General features: G+C 30.1%; 1 protein-coding gene across 1 annotated transcript in view; it reads left to right on the top strand.

The window, feature by feature from the left end:
- Positions 1-2,313: 2,313 nt before the first annotated feature.
- The window catches only part of LOC146992830 (uncharacterized), a 102,918-nt gene continuing 86,544 nt past the window's right edge, over positions 2,314-18,687 (top strand). Inside the window, exon 1 of the mRNA XM_085808806.1 lies at positions 2,314-2,451. Within this exon, the coding sequence (XP_085664932.1) occupies positions 2,314-2,451 (138 nt within the window). The remainder of the gene's footprint in view (positions 2,452-18,687) is intronic.

Genomic DNA, 18,687 nt, shown 5'->3' with positions numbered 1-18,687 from the left:
ATTTAATAACTGTTCAAATGAAGACTTACAACAGATGCTTCAGCAACAGAAATCGCTTCAGTTGATAAAGGTAAACTGTGCAGCAAGCCACCCTGAAGATGCAAAAATTATGAAACACATATAAGTAAGGATACCTGAAAATGCTGATAAATAAAATATACTTAATGTAATTTTAATAATAAATAATCCTAATAAGTTTTGTCAATCTTTAAACAAAAAATAACAACATTCAGACAAGACATATAAGACATTAAAATATACATTTAAATCAATGTATTATAACTATATTATTGTATTACTCAAGATTAAAGTTATTAATTTCAATATTATTTCTTTTACTTACTCCATACATATTTCTCTCTATTTATCTGGAATTTAAAATTAAGCAAAAAAGCAACTTTAGTTTAATACAAATTTTGATTTAAACTCTTTTGACTTTGAAGGCAATCAGATACCGGTTTCTTTCTTTTAGGAGCAAATTTGAAGAAACCAGACCCATGTATGACCGTCCTCGAAAAACTACAAAAACTTTATCCAAAAACTACATCAAATTGAGGTTTTACGCTTAATTTTCAATATATGATTATAATAACAAAGTACATACTTAATTATATATATAACAACAGCAAAATTTTAATTTTTTAATCTAATCTTAGGGACTGTAATTACAGCTTTATCATATAATGCCTTAATTTCAATATTTTGATTCTTTTATAAAGCAATTTAGTCCATTTGTAATAAAAGCATATTTTTTTATGAAAAACCATAAAAATAAAAAACACATACATTACAAAAATTGGATGTAACTGAACGGTGCTTTGGTAAACCAATGCCTTTTAGACGCTGTGGGGTCAACAGTTGTGGGGGATTAGGCACATTGAAGAGTTGGCACAGCATTGGGCTTGAGTTTTTTACGCCCATCTTGCCTAGAGCATTCAAATTGATTTTCTTCAAAATGTACCTGCATATTTAACAAAAGCATGCATGAAATTTAACATTAAAATCAAAAGCACTAGTATTAAATTACAGTTACATATATTATAATAATTTAAGAATGTAATTTTCTGATAAATTTAAATTTTTTTTATGAAAATAGAACAAAATTTTTAAAAAGTAATCATGTTTGTAAAACTACTTAAAACATATTTCCTGCTCACACACTAAAAATAAATTTAAAGTACCTATAGTTAAAAATACAACATTAAGATTTACTACTACAATAAAGGATAATAATGGGATCAAAACGAATCATCGAATATTTAAATTAATATTTAACTTCTTAAAAATGTCTAAAAATACAGAATATATTTATCTTACTATAAAGAAAAAACAAAATCATTTATTATTTGGATCATACCATCCAGTTTTTAACATTGGCGCCAACTATCCGATTTGGCGACAATACATCAGAATCAAAACATAGAATGCTACTTTAAATCACCAATCGTACAGTAAAATTAAAGAAAAGAAAAAGGCACATCACATTTCTAACTGAGCACAAAGTTTACATGAAATGTATGATACAAATTTTACAAACGGTATAAACTTTTCACGATAACAAAAGAAACAACATGAAACAACGATATTTTACTGCACAAACATATACACATTCCGCAGTTGATTTTGTACTTATAAAATCAGTTGATCGTCAATAAGTGACAGTTAAATGAAAATAAATATTTTAAAGTACCAAGAAGAGTAATTTTTCTAACATTCTATGGAAAAATACGAAGCTGAACTTACCTCACAAAGATACGCTCCTGGGCCCGGGATCCATTGATCTCGACGAGAATTAACTATCCATTTTCTTCATTTCTAGGGAAACGAAACATCCTAAAGTTATTTTTAGACTGATTCGAACAATTTGGTGCAGCACAACCACCCATTTTTCTGAAAATTAGGTCGGAATCGATCCACAAATATGTCAAGAAATCAGTGCTAATCCAATAGCGAATACCAACAAGTTAGCTTCAAAATGGATGATGATTCAGCTCCCCTTTATAGTAGCCTTATTACAAAAGGAATAAGCTTCTACGTTTTGATATCTGTATCTCTAATAGCTTTGGGCGATGATCTGTATTAATGAATAAATCAGGAATTCTTCCTTTATGATAAAACATCTACAATAAAGCATCTGAACAAATAAATATGTATCCCAATTAAAAAGAAAACTATTGCAGAAAAAGTAAAAGAAATTAATTTACACTCTAATGCGCACCAAGTTCACAATATAATAGCGTGGCGTATAAAAAAAATCGGCTTTCAGCACGCCGAGCTCCCTGGAGTAAACACGCTGCGCATGAATCTGCGCAAATGATAAGAGAGGAATCGGGGGAACTAGCATCTGAGGGGCCAGACGCCATCACCCAAAGCTTGTCTTTTATCAACGACGATTTAGATTATAAAATGCATTCTTTAGCTGCTGAATCTTCGCAAAGTTTGCATACAAAGGTATGGTAATTTTTATTAAATTAATCAAAATATAATGAATGGTTTACTAATGAGAAATTTGCCTCGATTAGATCCATATAAAATTTTGTTAGTATGGTTATTAGTTTTGCACAGGAAAGGGTGGGCTTCCCACTATGCAGAAGCCATTTTCATAATACTAAATAATGTATTTTAAGAAATTTCTTGTTTAGATGTATACGCTTAGATTCAATATGCAATAAAATAAGCCTGCAGAGAACTTTTCGAACATTCTCTGTTACAATGCGGTAAACAAATTAAAACATTCCTTCTTTCCAAATTTCGTGAAAAACTCTTCAGTGAATTCGAAATAGGTATTCAGTCTGCTTTCAGAGCTGATAATTTATACTAGAGAAATTTGGACAAATTTTTTTTAAACAACTGGTTTTATTTATGTTGAATACGATGAAAGTAAATATTCACTCCAGAACTGAACGGATGAAACTAGAGTTTCTAGCAATCATACTTTCTCAGCAATTAGCTATTCTTCTAGCGGTATAACTGATTGAGTAAGAGATGCGTAAAACCTTTAATTTTAATCTGCTGTATTAAGTGTTTAATACTCATGAAATGACTCTTTTTAACTTTTAATAAAATGAAACCACAACTGCTAGAAACTGACATTATTAACATTGGCTGTAATTAAAAATATGAAATTAATGATTTTTTTTTCGCTAAAAGAAGAATAATCAAATTACATGATGCCTGAAACAAGTATAATAATTTTTTACTACACCGGTATTATTTTATTTTTATGCTAATTTATTTCTATCTAATTCAATATTATGATCAAATAATAAATAAACATATTTTTTGAATAGAAATCAAAGAAGTAATTAGGCACGATTCGAGTACATAATTTGGAATAAACTTTGCAAATTAAAATCAGAAATCGTGGTTATTTCAGTTCTCATTTTTTAGAACATGTCATTTGCAGTGTTTAATTTTGTTCCTATATTTAATATTACTAGCATTTCCATTTAACCAAAGTCCAAAAAATCAGTCTTAATGTTAAACTTAAAATTAAATTTGTTAAATAAATGATTCTTACAATTTAATATAACCCCTGCTAAAAATGCCCCATAGAAACCAGTAAAGTTTTTTATGGGTACCCATAAGATCTTATGGGTTTTTATTGACTTTTACTGGTTTCTGTTGGTCTCTGTGGGTTTTTTTACTGGTTTCAAAATGACCCATAGAAACTAGTAAAACTTTCTACTGGTACATATAGAATTTTTTATGGTCTCTACTGACTTTACTGGTTTCTATTGATCTCTGTGGGTTTTTCTTACTGGTATCAATTGACATCCCATACAACCAACATTTTTTTTCAATGGCAGAACTTTGTACTGGTTTGTATATTGACTTTTACTGGTTTTTCTTACGGGTATCAATATAATAATAAATCTTCTGTTGGTTTATATGGGTTTATGCAATTTTTTTATCTGACGTTAATAGACTTCTTGTAAACAATAAAATTAACAGAATGAAAATATGATCTCTTTAAGACCATCAGAGTAACCTGGAAACGCAAGTGGTCGTTTTAGAGAGGGTTTCTACTAAATATTCTTATTTATTTGATTTAAATTTTTTTCCGGAAACAATAACAGTAATCATATACACCACACACAACGAGGTCTCTCCAAGGCGACCAGCCGCAAATAAAAATTCATCTTTGCAAGTGGTCGCCTTACAGAGGTGATGCTCAATACCAATACGTTTTCAGAGATATGTTTATCTTTTAGAAGTGGTCGTCTTAGGAAGATTGCATCTACGGAATGAATCTCTCTAAGGCGACCAGACACTCTTGCAGCATTTTCTTTGTGAATGGTCGGCTTACAGAGGGAATATTCAATACCAAAGTATACTTATCTTTTCAGAAATACTGGTTTCTTTCAGAGGCGGTCGTCTTAGGGAAGTGGTTTTTGCTACGAGTTGGTTCTCTGAATACACACACATAAGCACTTACATTTCTGATATTACAAATAAACACCGGTATCAACCAATATCTCTTTAACGCGAACAAGTTCATTCACAATCGCAAAACTTTTCTCCCTGTTAATGCTGACGTGAGGAAAAAAATTCCCCTCCCTCCCCCACTCTCAGAAGTTTCCCAAACAAGCAATATGGCGCCGCGCTAGTTATTGTTGTGCGATGGTGGTGTTATTTTCTTCGTGGTTGTTGTAATGCAATATATTATTTACTAGGATTTACTGTATTACAAATTAGAATAATTCCGATGGGTTACCAGGTTTGAACTATTATCGCCAAAGTTGGCGATGTTTACATTTACCGGGTTCTCTGCGGAAGTGCTTCCCTGAACCAAATTATCATGTATGAAATTATCACTTTTCTGTCTTTAAGCACATTGTTTTTCAGGTTAAAAGTAAAGATGGAAAATCAATTTCACGCACAGAAACTCCATTTCACAACTAGTCAGTTATCAGCAACGTTCTCTCAAACATTAGACACGATTACACGTGCATGGCTTTAGTTGTATATTCATAGTCAGTGCTGGTATTTTATTATTTATTACTAATTTCTAAACAGTAAAACGGGAAGCACTTCCGCCGGTAAATGTAAACATCGCCAACTTTGGCGTTAATAGTTCAAACCTGGTAACCCATCGGATTTATTCTATTTGCTTGTTCGAAGTTTGCAACCATTCCTCATGCGTTCATTTTGTTGAATTATCACTGTCGTTGTTCGCATTTGCAGATTTATATTATTCTTCTCTTATTTATTATTATTTTTTTCTAAATTTTTTAACAACGAATAGATAGAAATATTTTCGTATATATATGCCGGTTCTCGGTTCGCGATGAAAGGAAGAAAATACGGCGGGAGGGGTGAATGCTAATTTGTAACACGGCTGTTCACGTTGTGTTTTTAACTAGTTTTACATCTACATGCTTATTATGTGTGAATTTTTACTACCATATGCTTAATATATTGTTTTGTCTGCTAATTTGAATTTATATGCACTAAAAATTACGTTTACTTCTCGGCTCATCGTCGATGAACGGCGAGCTTGGCGAATAAAAATGCAACGGCGCCAACGGGTTCTTTCCCGAAGCGCCAACGGGTTCTCTGCGGATGAAAACCCTAGTTCAGTTCGCAGAAGCAGAAATATAGTTTTTGCATTCTACTGAAACTGTATTTTGGAAAATTGGAACAGCTTTAGTATTGGTCCTTTTGGCGATTTTTTTATTTGGCGACAAACTTAGGTCGCCAAGGTAGACCCGGTTTTGAAGATCGGAAAAAAATGGTGGATTGTCAACAAAACCCGATCTAGACTAAATAACAATCCTAAAAAATAAGCTCTTAATCAGAATAAACAGTCTTTCTCTAATTTTCAATATTTCTAGTACTGCTATGATAAATTCTTGAAACACTACTGTAAATGAATTTATGACAATTATGTTATGAGTAATGAAAGTTACAAAATGTTAATATTTTTAATTACAAATTATAATGTATTAAACATTAATATTTTAAATTTACAAAAGGTTAATTTTTATGTTTATGAATAATGAAATTTACAAAAGGTTAATAAATGCATTTCAAACTAGTATATGTTACTTTAGTTTCTTAGATTCTGTTATTAAAAGGAAATAAAAAAATATTTCAAAGTGAAGGAAATCAAATTCAATTATAATGGGCAAGTTTTGTACCAGTGTTAGAAATATTTTTTATGATTAAATACTGTAAATGGTAAAAATATTAAGAAGTGTGTATTTTTTAATCCCTCAATTTATTACAAGTAATTTATGGTTCTAATTTAAAAGCTAAAATTAAATTATCATAATGAGTAAATTTTGTACCAATGGTAATAATACAACAATCATCGTAAATGATGATTTCTGTGAAAAATTCGAACAGTCATTGGAATCCACTAGTGGTGGAGTGATAGCCACTGAACAGTGGTAGTTCAGGCTGGCTATATGGGAGTTTCAGTAGTTTTCCGTAGATGTAATGTGAATCTGAGCCAGTTTCTCTTAAAAAGTACTTTATGAAGGGATCCTTCTTCTGCTAGCCAGCATATGTATTTATTTTCTATTCATAATTCTCTCTTATTTTCTTATTTCTTAATTCTAAATCTTACTTCTGAAGAGAAGAAGTGTTGCATCTATAGATCAAAAAATATGGTCAATATGTTTGCAAAATCCTGTCAGCTTTAGGAAGCATTTAAATAAACTAAATAATTTGTATGTGATGCAAACAAAAATGCATTACACTATTTCATGTACTGAATAATTAATGAGAGAACAAAGTATATTGTAACGTTCCTTTATTTTGTAACCAGAGTTATTTCATGCTTGGGATCTTTACTGTCAATTTCCTCCATCCGTTTTCTCACCAGAATCCAAATGAAGTTTTTATTTTGTAAAACAAACCGTGTTTTGCCTTTTGAGGCCACATTAATAGGTTGGTAGATAAGAAAAGATTTGCAGTCTTCAGCCTTGCATTATAATTGCTGATAGTTGAATTCCATGCCAGTTAAGTTTTTAACCAACTTTGCATTAAATTGATTTGTGCAGCCTTTGGGCTACAAATTTATTTGAATTTAAATTTTACATTTGAACTTAATCGTTATCATAAGTTATCTTGCCACAAGTGGTTGACTGAGTCGTAAGCACAAAGTGTGCCTTCTGTTCTGTACATCTAAACTTTATAATAGAATAAAAGTATATCTTAACTTAATAAGGATATGTCTAAACTTTATGATAATAACATTTAAAGACATTGAAATCAGTATCTAAGTGCTTGCCATGTAGTCAAACTTTTATATATAAATTGTACTCTTACTTTTATTATAGAGTTTTTATTACAAAAATTCAGATTTCTGTTAGATAAAATGTTTAAGTAATGTAGAAAATTTGCATGAAATTTAAAATAAAAAGTCGACTGTTATGTCAACATACTATTAATAAAAGTAATAATACTCAGTGAAGTAATAATACAGCTGTTAGGTTGTAAGATTTACAAAATTTGAGAACTCTAAATTATAAGCAATATATTCCATAATCTAAGCAACATTATATTTTTTATAGTCAGACAAATTATGAAAATGTTATAAAAGCAATAATGAAACCTGATTTTGGTCCTGATTTGAACCTATGAATTCATGCAATTACACATCCCTATAGTTCTAAAATGAGGTAACCATGGTAATTTTGATCTTCTTAGCAAAGGAAACACCAAGAGTTTACCTCATGCTACTGAAAATGTGTTTTTTTTTTTTCTGGGGGGGGGGGTGGAGTTTATAGTAATATGCAGAGTTCACATATGAAAAAATGTCAAGTCTCATGTGATGTAATATTAAAAGCACCAGTTTTAACTATCAAAAATTTGGCTTTTTAAAAAGTTTTTTAAATGTTGTGCTTACCTAACACAAAAGTAACTTTAAGAAAAACACACAATTTATCCCTCCTGCCATCAAAGCTCTGATACCTATCAAATTCGTTAAAGTTACGTGGACAGAAATGGCAGCATGTTTGAAGCTCAGTATTTAGGGATACCAAGGTTATCATAATTTTTCATTTATCGCTCCAAAATGTCGCCAAACAAATTTCTCGCCAAAAAGGACTAATACTAAAGCTGTGCCGGAAAATTTATTTTTTTGACTACAGTTTAGAAATACTTTTTTAAAGCTTGTACATGTAGATGCATGAACTAATAAATTTGATCATACCTTACTTAAAAATGATCTTGCATGGTTCAATTTTCAATTTTTCGACTAATGTGATATGGCCGAGCAAAAATAATGTTTTATGTTTTAAAAAATGTACTAATTATATTTCGCGAGCAAAAAAGGTAAGTTTTATTAATGAAATAAACATTGAAATATTTAATGTGTTTATTACTTATTGAATGGGGTAGACAAGACATACAAGCTTAAGGAATTTTTTTCCACTCCTAAAATTATGTGAAAATTTAGATGATCATAGTAGCTTACATTGTTTTTTCTTTTTGGTCTATTTTTCTTAACAAGTATGAGACTAGAACCACATTTTTACATTAAATATTTTGTGCTAATTTGTTAAAACACATATAATCAGTTTTATGCATACTTTAATTTTTATTATTATTAGTTTGATGAAGAAAATTTCAAATCTGTTTTTCATAAATTGCTTTTGAAATAGAAATAGATTTGTGAATAAAATTTATGTAATATTAAATGTACTAGTCTTGGGAGTATAAAATGTGAATTATTTATTTGAAAAAAAATTACATTTAGTTGAAACCTCATATAGTGGTTATTTTCTTAAATGACCACCTCTGATAATGGCACATTTGTCAGGACAATAATTAAATAACAGTACTTAAAAAATCATTCATAGTTTTGTCAGGCTACAGGAAACTGGCATTATCTCGAATTGTGGAGTTGATTGTTTTAGGAACATTTCGCTGTATAATCAATTGACTTCGGTGTAGTAATTTTTACGTGGGTATGAATTTTGCAGAAGTAATTGAAAGTTTTTACGAGACAATTAAAACCAAAGCTCTTCGGATCATGAGTCTTATAAGGGCACTGTTATAGCATTGCTTTCAATTATAGTTAGAGTAATATTTAAACATTATTTTCGGAAGCACTTCCACAGAGAATCCGGTTGTTCTCTGTGGATGAAAACCCATATAAATAAATCTTCTGTACAGCCTTATACAAATGCAGTTAAAATTACTGTCATTACAATTAAGCGAATATAGCTACATTTGTTTACAAAACCTTATTGCTAAATACTGCACTATATAAATTTCATTTGGCTTTGTAATTTCAGAAAATGCTCAGCATGAGGTATTTTTATATTATGTAATCTACTGTCAAAAACAATAGCTACCTTTTCAGTACTTTAAATTTTACTATTTAGAATTTTTATGGTTCAAAATAATATTTCTATACATTTTCTAAAGTATTCTTTCTACAATAGAAATCTAAATAACTTACACCTAAAACACTGACTCAAATTTATTCCAATAATGCATCGCTTTAATTAAATTTATATTCCTTTGAAATGATATATGAAAAACCTTGTGTAATAATAAATTATTAATAAATAGATATAGGTAAATGGTATTTTTATATATTTTTTCGGGTAAAGTGCAGAATCGCCTACTTATTTATTTGGCACTTTTTACAAAAGTAAAAGGAATTGGATTTTTGTCAATTTTCTTTTGACTTTTTAAGTGAAATAGGTCGATGTGTACATGAATAAAGTCAAAGTAGTGCACAATGGCATTTTTGTGCAGTTCTGAGATGTTTTTTTAAGTGAAAATAGGTCAATGTGTACACGGATACCGAGTATGTGCAATTCTTAGAAACACGCCAAGCAGTGGGCGATTCTACACTTTCCCCATTTTTCTATAGGAATTTAGTTTAATTAAATTAGTTATTTAGTATAATTATGTGTATATGAGTATATTCATACTTATTCACATAGATGGAATTTTTACAGTACGAAAGTTGATCTTTTTTACATCAAGAACTAACTACATATAGTATAAATACCCATTATGTTATAGGTTTTATTTATATAAAATCTGTGGAAGATTATATAGCACTAAAAGTGAGATACGGAATAAAACATATGCTATGAGATATTTCCTTAATCCCGAACTGTGCGTTGAGAATTGGTATTTGTTGAAACTTGTAAATTTTTTAAAATTTGTTTTGTAACAATATAATTTATTGTATTTTGGGTATTATTAAGTTTATTATATGTTATCTTCATGTTTCATTTATCTTTTGAGAGATACAGGTAACATTTAAAGTATTGTAATAAGGGGTCGACACAGTGTTTGTATATTATTATTTCTTCACTACATTATATTCTAGGATTCATCCTTTCTTCCACGCAAAACATCTATGTGTATGCGTGTCATAATAAGCTGCAGGGTGTTATTATCATTGGTAAGCGAGCTTTAAGAGGATAGCAAGTATGCTAAATTTTAACTCTGTGTTAAGTTTCTAATTTGCAAGTCCCCTATTCTTTTTGCTTGCTTGTTAATAATGTTTCTCTTCCTGAAAATTTGTGTTTCTTGTAGTTTTGTTTTTTAATTTGGTTTAGTGCATTGTAGGTAACTTAAAATTTAAGCAGATGCTAGAAAGTACCATCCTTTGGCAATACATTTCTCATTAGGTATCAAATTGTTAAACAAGCTGATGTGATTAAATACAATTGTTTAATTCCCCAATTAAAGAACTGAAATACAAATATACGCAGTGAGGTACAGTACTACATGTATATATTTATAATGAATTCAATAATATATATACAGTCAAAATAATGATTCGCAACCATCAAATGAAATAATATTATATATCAGTCAAAAGTCGTTAATCCGGACTCGTCGGGACTTCGGCGATTCCGGATTATAGACCATCGGTTTAAATCTCGTAAGATGGCATGCAGAAATTCTAAAATTAAAAATATGAAACCGTAATTTATGAAATAAAGAGCAATTATGATCTAAAGGGTATCAAAATTTACAAAAAAAAAAAAAAAAAAAAAGCTTAATATTTATTTGTTTACTTTGTTAAACATTTCTTTCAATGTAAGTTGTTTAAGTTGCTTCGTTTTATGTGAAAATACTTTCTCTTTAATTCTATAAACAGACATAATTTCTTGTTCAGTTACAAAGTTCCGCTGTTCAAGTCCCGTAATTGCTGTGCCGAGAATACCGACTAACTTGTCAATCAAAATTTTTTTGTTTTCACTAACCGCTCTGTCGCCTTCTTCATGTCTTTATCCATTTTTTGCAGCAATTCCACTTTTTGTTTGATTGACATCGAAACATACTTTTGTTTTGTAGATCCTTTGGGAGCTCCAGCATCGGAAATTCTATTTGACATAATCGAAAGTTCAAGTTTACTTTTATAAAATTGCTGTTACAGTCTGCAAAAAATAATAAGCCGGATCCAACTCGAAGATTAAGGAACAACGCAATCATCAACATTAACTGAAAGAGATAATTAGATAATTTTGGCTTATACCGTCCGTTATACATAAAATGCGCACATGAAAACGTATTCTGCGCTTGCGCACACACATATGCTCAGTCGTAAAGGTCTTACGTGCACGCGTAAACGCCTATGCGCAGAAAGTTTTTAGCTTTGAGGTCCGGATTATGGGTGTCCGAATTAACGACTTTTGACTGTATATGTAATAGATTCTGTAGTCGAATACAAGCAGCTGAATCCGTAATGAACAGCAAGAATTTTGATGGCTTAGAGATGTTGAAACTCCAATCCACAGTGAATAAGAAATTTGGCAGTCGAGGTAGATTTAATTCAACTTTTCTTTCAGCAAATATGTTGCAGCCACAAACAAGTTGGCACATTATTTATGCCTATTCCAAAAATTAACATTTTTGATAAATGTGTAGTAAGAAACAAGGAGCAGACAGACTGCAATCCAGCTAGGCCAAAGCGTAAAAAGCAAATGCGTTATGTTAAGGGTGAAATCTTAATTCAGACCGAGTTAATTTTGGTTCTCGATGCATTTTTACTCGTATTTGATAGTTAATACTGCTGTAAAATTACTATTGGCTGTTTGAGTTTTTGTTTCTTTTACAACATCAAATTATGTAAGAGTCATATGACATGAATTAATCTCGAAATGATGCAGTGCAGAAAGATTACTGTTTTAAGAATAGAGAAGGAAAATTAATTTTACGCTGCTAATTTAATCTTTTGCATATTCCTTATTTTTCTTACATATATATATGTACATATATCATTCGATGGTTGTGAATCATGACTTTGGTTATTATCTTTCTATTCATTTTATTTTCAGAATTATATAAAGGTAGTTTAAAATTTTGTAAAGAGAATTTATACAAATATTTTGTAATATGTTTATAGATATTGACGTGCATTAAGAAGGACGGGCTCGTAGGCTTATAGATATTTTAAAATTTTTATTTATTTGCATTGAGTTTTATTTAAAATTACTTTACATGCTTTCTCCGCAATTTAGTTCTGTACGTTTCATCAGTGCTAATTATGTACTTCTGCTGGTTTATGTTTTTATGGAAATTTGATTTACAGTTCTATTTTTGTGTATTGTTTTTTATAGGGTTCTGTATATGGATACCCGTTCTATGTACGATTCTATGTATGGATACTCCACTATGGTATAATGCTATTGGTTCTGTTTATGGGTTTTTGTTTACTGTTTTGTGCAGCAATTTTTCCAAGAGGTACCTTTATTGGTCCGTGGATTTTTGTGTAGTGGTTTTTACAGGATTTGGCGTATGGGTGCCTGTATAGGTGTACGTGCTTTTGTTTACTGGTTTTTACAAGGCATAGACCTACGGAATATCCATTTTTTTAATGGAAATTTGGCCAATGGATATGCATATAAAGTTCTGATTTTTGGCTATGGGTTTTTACTGGGATTTTGTTTATAGTGCCTACAGTTCTACAGGTTTCTATAGAGATTTGGCCTACTCGTATCCGTACAGTCGTACAGGTTTCTGTTTACAGGGAGTCGTACAGCCCTGCAGGTTTCTTTGTATGGGTTTTTATGGGTATTTGGCCTATGGGTACCCGTACAACCGTACGGGTTTCTTTTTATGGGTTTTTACGGGTATTTGGCCTATGGGTTTTTACGGGGATTTGGCCTACGGGTACCCGTACATTTGTGCGCTTTCTGTCTGTATTTTTTTACAGGGATTTGGCCTATGGGTACCCGCAGAGCTGTACGGGTACCCGTAGGCCAATTCCCCGTAAAAGAATTTTATGGGTTTCTACGGGACATTTTTAGCAGGGACGTCATTTCATTGGTTGACTCTAAACGGCTTATCACTTTTCAAATTGTTGACACCAAATATTATTGCCCCGTGTTATTTTTAAAGAAATCAAATGATGAAGAATCTACATGTGTTTTCTTCGCATTGTGAAAAAACAACAGTACCTAGAGCTATCAAATTTGACTAACCTAAACCTCCTCCAGAACATGTGCACCTTGAAGCCTAAGTTTTGAATTTCCAATTTGTTTTATTATTTATTTCAAATTTTGTAAAACTTTAATGGAATTTTGACTAATGAACTCAACGATTTGAAAGCGAGCAGTGGCAACACTGTTCGAAATCAAAAACTTTTATCTCCAGCCGGCGAGACTGTTGCTGACTCTATGAAAGCAATGTGGTGCCGCTGCCGAAAGTAAAATTCTTTTATCTTCCACGCGCCAGCGTGTTGCCATTCATTAAAGCCTAAGATACTTTCAAATTTAATCTGGAAAGTTACTAAATTTTAAACTAAGTGATTTTAAAGCAATAAACATAGTTCTTAATATTTTGTGTTTTTTAATGTGATTGAAATTAAAAAATATGTATTAAAATCACGAGATGTTTAATTAGAAATATTCAATGCTTTTATGAAATGACACTTGCTGGACTAATTAAAATGATTGCATACTTTTTCTCTTTTATGATAACTATTTAGGCTAGTTTTTAAAGAAATCAAATATTGTATAATAATACAGCGAATATAAATATATGTAAGGCAAACTTTAACACTCTATTGAGAATTCTAATGATATGCTGTTTTTAAATATTTTGCTGTCGAATTAAATTGTATGTGGCATGAGTGATTAATAAATAAACGTAATAGTTAAAAAATTAATAATGCAAAGACAGAAAAAAATTTGTTAGCCATCTGACTAGGAAATTGAATATTGGTTTCATAAACTGAGAAAAGACTGAAAAAATATAAAAATGCATGCCAACACTTAACTCTGCATCAGAAATTCTAAACATATGCCGGTAAGCTTTTAAATTTTTGTGGTTTTTGGTGTTGAATTGTATGTGGCGTAAGTGCAAAGAAAATGATGCTTAATAATAAAGCTAAAAAGAAAATAAAAAAGGGGATTAGCAGGAGTGAGACAAGAGGAGGCTGGGTAAAGTGTAAGCTGGCGAGAGCATAAAAAACCTTAGCAAACCTTTTTAGTTAAAATCTAAAACCTTTCAGATATATTTTTTTTTTCCTTTTTTTTTTTTTTCTTGAGCGCTGCAAATTTACTGGGGCGCCCACGAAAATATTTTGCGTAGGGGTCCAAGAGTTCTAGTTACGTCACTGGTGACACGAAGAGCTTTTTGACTGTACAGTCTGTTTTAGATCTAGCAGCACTATCCTTAAATGGGAAAACTACACACTGGGCGCGTTTTCCAGAAGTCCGTGGTTCGATTCCCGGTGATGGCTAAGCTCATTTTTCATCTTTCATGCTTCCGAAAAATCCTAATGACTCTACAACTTCATTAATAACAAATTTTCAATGTTTAGTTTCATGAAAAGTATGAGAGAATTTTGCTTCAAAAAAAGTTTCTATTAGCATTTCAAAGCTTATAAAATATTAAAAATTCACAAAGAAAAAAAAAAAAAAAACACTATTTAATTGATAAATGATATAAAATATTTTGTTTAATTCTTCTATTTGAATGCAATTATTTATTAAGCATTACTGTAGTTTTTAGTCCCAAGTGCATATTTAATATTTTGAGTGCATATTTAATATCATTATCCAATTTCTCAAAGATGGGAACATTTCACTGTTTTGAAAAAAACATGAGAATGCTTTTTCAATTCATTTCAGTTAAGTAGAGTAAGTTACAGATAAAAAACTGAAACAAAATTCACATTTTGAACTATGTATTAGGGAAACTGAAATTACTGCATCATTATATTGGGTTATTCGGAAAGCAATATCTTTCTTTCTTTTTTCTTTTCTTTATATGAAAATGAAAGATTTTTCTTATAGTGAATAAATATTTTATTGAATTTTATATTATCCATTCTCGTCCAATACCTTTTGCCATCTTCCTGGAAGTAGCATGATTCCACACTCATAATTTTTTTTTCTTTGATTGCAAAAAATTGATCTAGGTGATTTTTGACCTCCTCATTTGAAGTAAAGGTTTTACCGTCTAAAACATTTTATAGAGACCGGAACAAACGATAATCAGAAGATGGTGTATCTGGAGATCACCAGCTTTAACTGGCTTTTTAAGACCTTCAAGATCAAAGTTGTAAGATAAAAAATTTGCAAACCAGTTTCGGCACTGGCGTTCTGTCAGTACATCTTCCAAAGAACGTCTATATATTCTTTGCATCTTCTCCATACACATCGGATAATTTTTTTCTTGCTTGAACAGAATTTTTACCTTTTCGATAGTAAAAAGGTAAAATATGTTAAAAATGCTCCGTTTCACTTTCCGTATTTGAAAGGGCACCAACCAAAAACTATTGCGTAGAATCAATCGAACGTTTTCATAAGCAAGCCTTGCTATATCAGCTGTCAAAATATATAATGATTATGGGCTTAAGTGTGAAGTTTCTATGAAAAAGTACACTTAAGCCCTGTGTTCAGAAAAATTAAATTACTTTCCAAACAACAGAATAGCAAGTGAATTCCTTTCCACGTAAATTTAAATGCTATCAGCAGCAATTATGATAACAATATTTATACTAAAATAAAGGATATTAGCTCTATGCAAATTTACAAATTATTTATGCCTGAAGTTTTTAGAAAAACACCTAAAAAATCTGAATTTGCGATAAATGAAATAATAGTTACATTTCATGCTAATGATTAGATGCAGAAAGACATTGAGATTTTTACATTTAGAAAAATATACATAAGAAATAACAAACATATAAATAAAAGTAGTGAATTTCGCTTTTTATAAAATATATGAATGAGTTTTGCAGAATTAAAAATTTAATGTCTTATAAATAGAATACACTGTTACTTCGACCTACATATAGATTTCATTTCAACGCATTTAGAATAAATTTTCATATTATCGGAGTACTATAAATCAGCCTTCATAATGCAAATAATGTATTTATATTAGTAAAACTGATATAAAACTATCTCTATAATGATTTATTTGCAAATTATTTATGCTTATGTATGCAAGAAATAAAATAGTATATATTTGCATATCAATGCAGCTGCAGCAGGACATTAAGATTTTTGCACTTAGATAAACACATAAGAAACAACAAACATATAAACAATAACAGTATATTCTGTGTTTCATGAGAGAGTTAAACAGTTTGTAAAATCAAAAACTTGATGTCTTACACATATAAATAAAATGTTATAACGGCCTATTTATATTTAGAATTAATTTGTTTTCAGAAATACTAGATAACAATATTCATAATGCTAGTTATACAATAATAAAATAATTGAAGTTTAAGTTATAAAAGTACATGAGAAAAATGTTTGCTATGGTAGTTTGGTAAATTCCATCAAAATTATATCAGTACTTCAATTTTTTATTGTTCATTAGGGATTATGAATTGTTATATTAGTTACAGTTATTTACATTCTGATGAGGAAAATGGAAAGGAGAATATAGAAATGCTAAGGAAAATGGAAAGGAGAATAAAGAAATGGTAAGGAAAATGGACAGGAGAAATAAGGAAATGGATATATCCATATAAAACTATTAGAATTTCTTACTTATCAGTCTCTCCTGATTCTTAAATAAGTAAATTTAAAAAATCAGTTCTTTCAGATTAGTGCTCAGTTCGTTCTTAATTTCTGATGTTGGCATTTGGTACAAACGTCACTTTGTTTCTTCTGGAATCAGTATTTAGAGCTTACAATGGAACTTTAAAGTTTTTCATCAAGTGTAAGAAATATAGGAACTTGCATTTTTTTAAGAGAAATCCTGTTAAGTATATATGTCAACTGAAGAATAAAAAATATTATTAAAACAAAAGCATTAGCTCATACATTATGGTCATTCTTTATCACACTGCATTAAAACTAATAATACTGATTTCTCTTTTTTGCTATAAGTAGAAATTGTAAAATACAATTAAAATATTTATGTCACCTAAATTTCTAATTAGAAATTAGATTTCTATTAAATCTCGAATTTTGCTTATATAATACAGTAAAACAAATTAAGTTATACAAATTGCCGAAATATTAGATGTTTCGTTAATATTTCTAACACTTTATGTAAGCATAAGCAAAATGCAAAACTTACCAAACAATTACATATTAATTCAAAGCGTCATTTAGGGTTAACACAAATTTATATGTTTTACTAATGTCTTTTCCTTGATATGTGTCTCAGCAAATCACTCTTTGAATACAATAATTTTTAAGAAATGACGCTTTTATAACAAAATTTAGAATATTTTCCAAGCAGTGCTTTTTAATACGGTCTAAGTTATTCACTCTCCATTACAATTTCATACATTTATGCACAAGCAAGAGATCGCTGATTATGTACATTTAAGAAACTATCTTCATATTTTTCAGAGGCTAATTTGTTTAGTACCGTATAGTTATACTATACATTTTAAATTAATATATCTGGATGTAGACAAAGCAGTCCTCATCGGTCCGTGCTCAAGGTGAAATGATACTTTCCATGCAATTCCAAAGGTTTTTTTTAAAGTAAGGCTTTCGGAACAATATTTACGTTTCACAGTCTTTAGAAACTTCTACACACAATAAGTTACATAAGTTATGGGTAGCAGAACATTAAGTGTTACTTGTAATGTACGGAAGGCACTATTAAATTGCTTTCCAGTATGAATGAAGTCAATATTATTTTTATCAAAACACTTAATTTTCGTTTTTCCAAACTTTCTTTCCAAACAAGATTTTTGCCAGATTTCTCATCATGTATTTCCGAAAATCTTTCGATGTCGCATGCAGCAGAATGAAGCTCACAAACCTAATTAAACAAAAGAGGTAATTAGAGTCCTCATAAAAACTCCTTTTAAGGAACAAAAATTCATTATTATTGCCTAGTTATACTGCAGAAAATGTTAGCTTAGCTGAATATCAAGAATTTTTATTATTCAGTATGTTAAAAAAATTTCCTTTTACAAGAAGAATACAAAATACGTTTAATTAAAAAGTTGAATGGTTTTCAAAGATTCTTTGGTACCCTGAATTAGGAGCTTAATCAATATACAGTTCTAAAATATATATGATTGTTGTTTAGGAATACATTTAATGAAATTTTTCTTGTTTTTATATTTATTAAATTATAAATACAATTTTGAATCGTAAGACCTAACCTTCTTTGCTACCATACAAGTTCTCTATATCTCACAGTGCCACATGGGGACTACTCTCACAGACGTGAAAAGGAATACAGCAGGGAAAGGGTGTAAATAGCCCTTTTATTTATCGCAACTCTTTAACAGAAAAGTACGGACTTCGTGCTCACAAAAACACC

The sequence above is a fragment of the Stegodyphus dumicola genome, chromosome X2, assembly GCF_044657685.1.
Source record: "Stegodyphus dumicola isolate Sdum_Otavi_A_Nest chromosome X2, ASM4465768v1".
In the NCBI taxonomy this organism is placed as follows: domain Eukaryota; kingdom Metazoa; phylum Arthropoda; class Arachnida; order Araneae; family Eresidae; genus Stegodyphus; species Stegodyphus dumicola.
The sequence above is the reverse complement of the archived record's forward strand: the minus strand, read 5'-3'. Positions and strand labels throughout refer to the sequence as shown.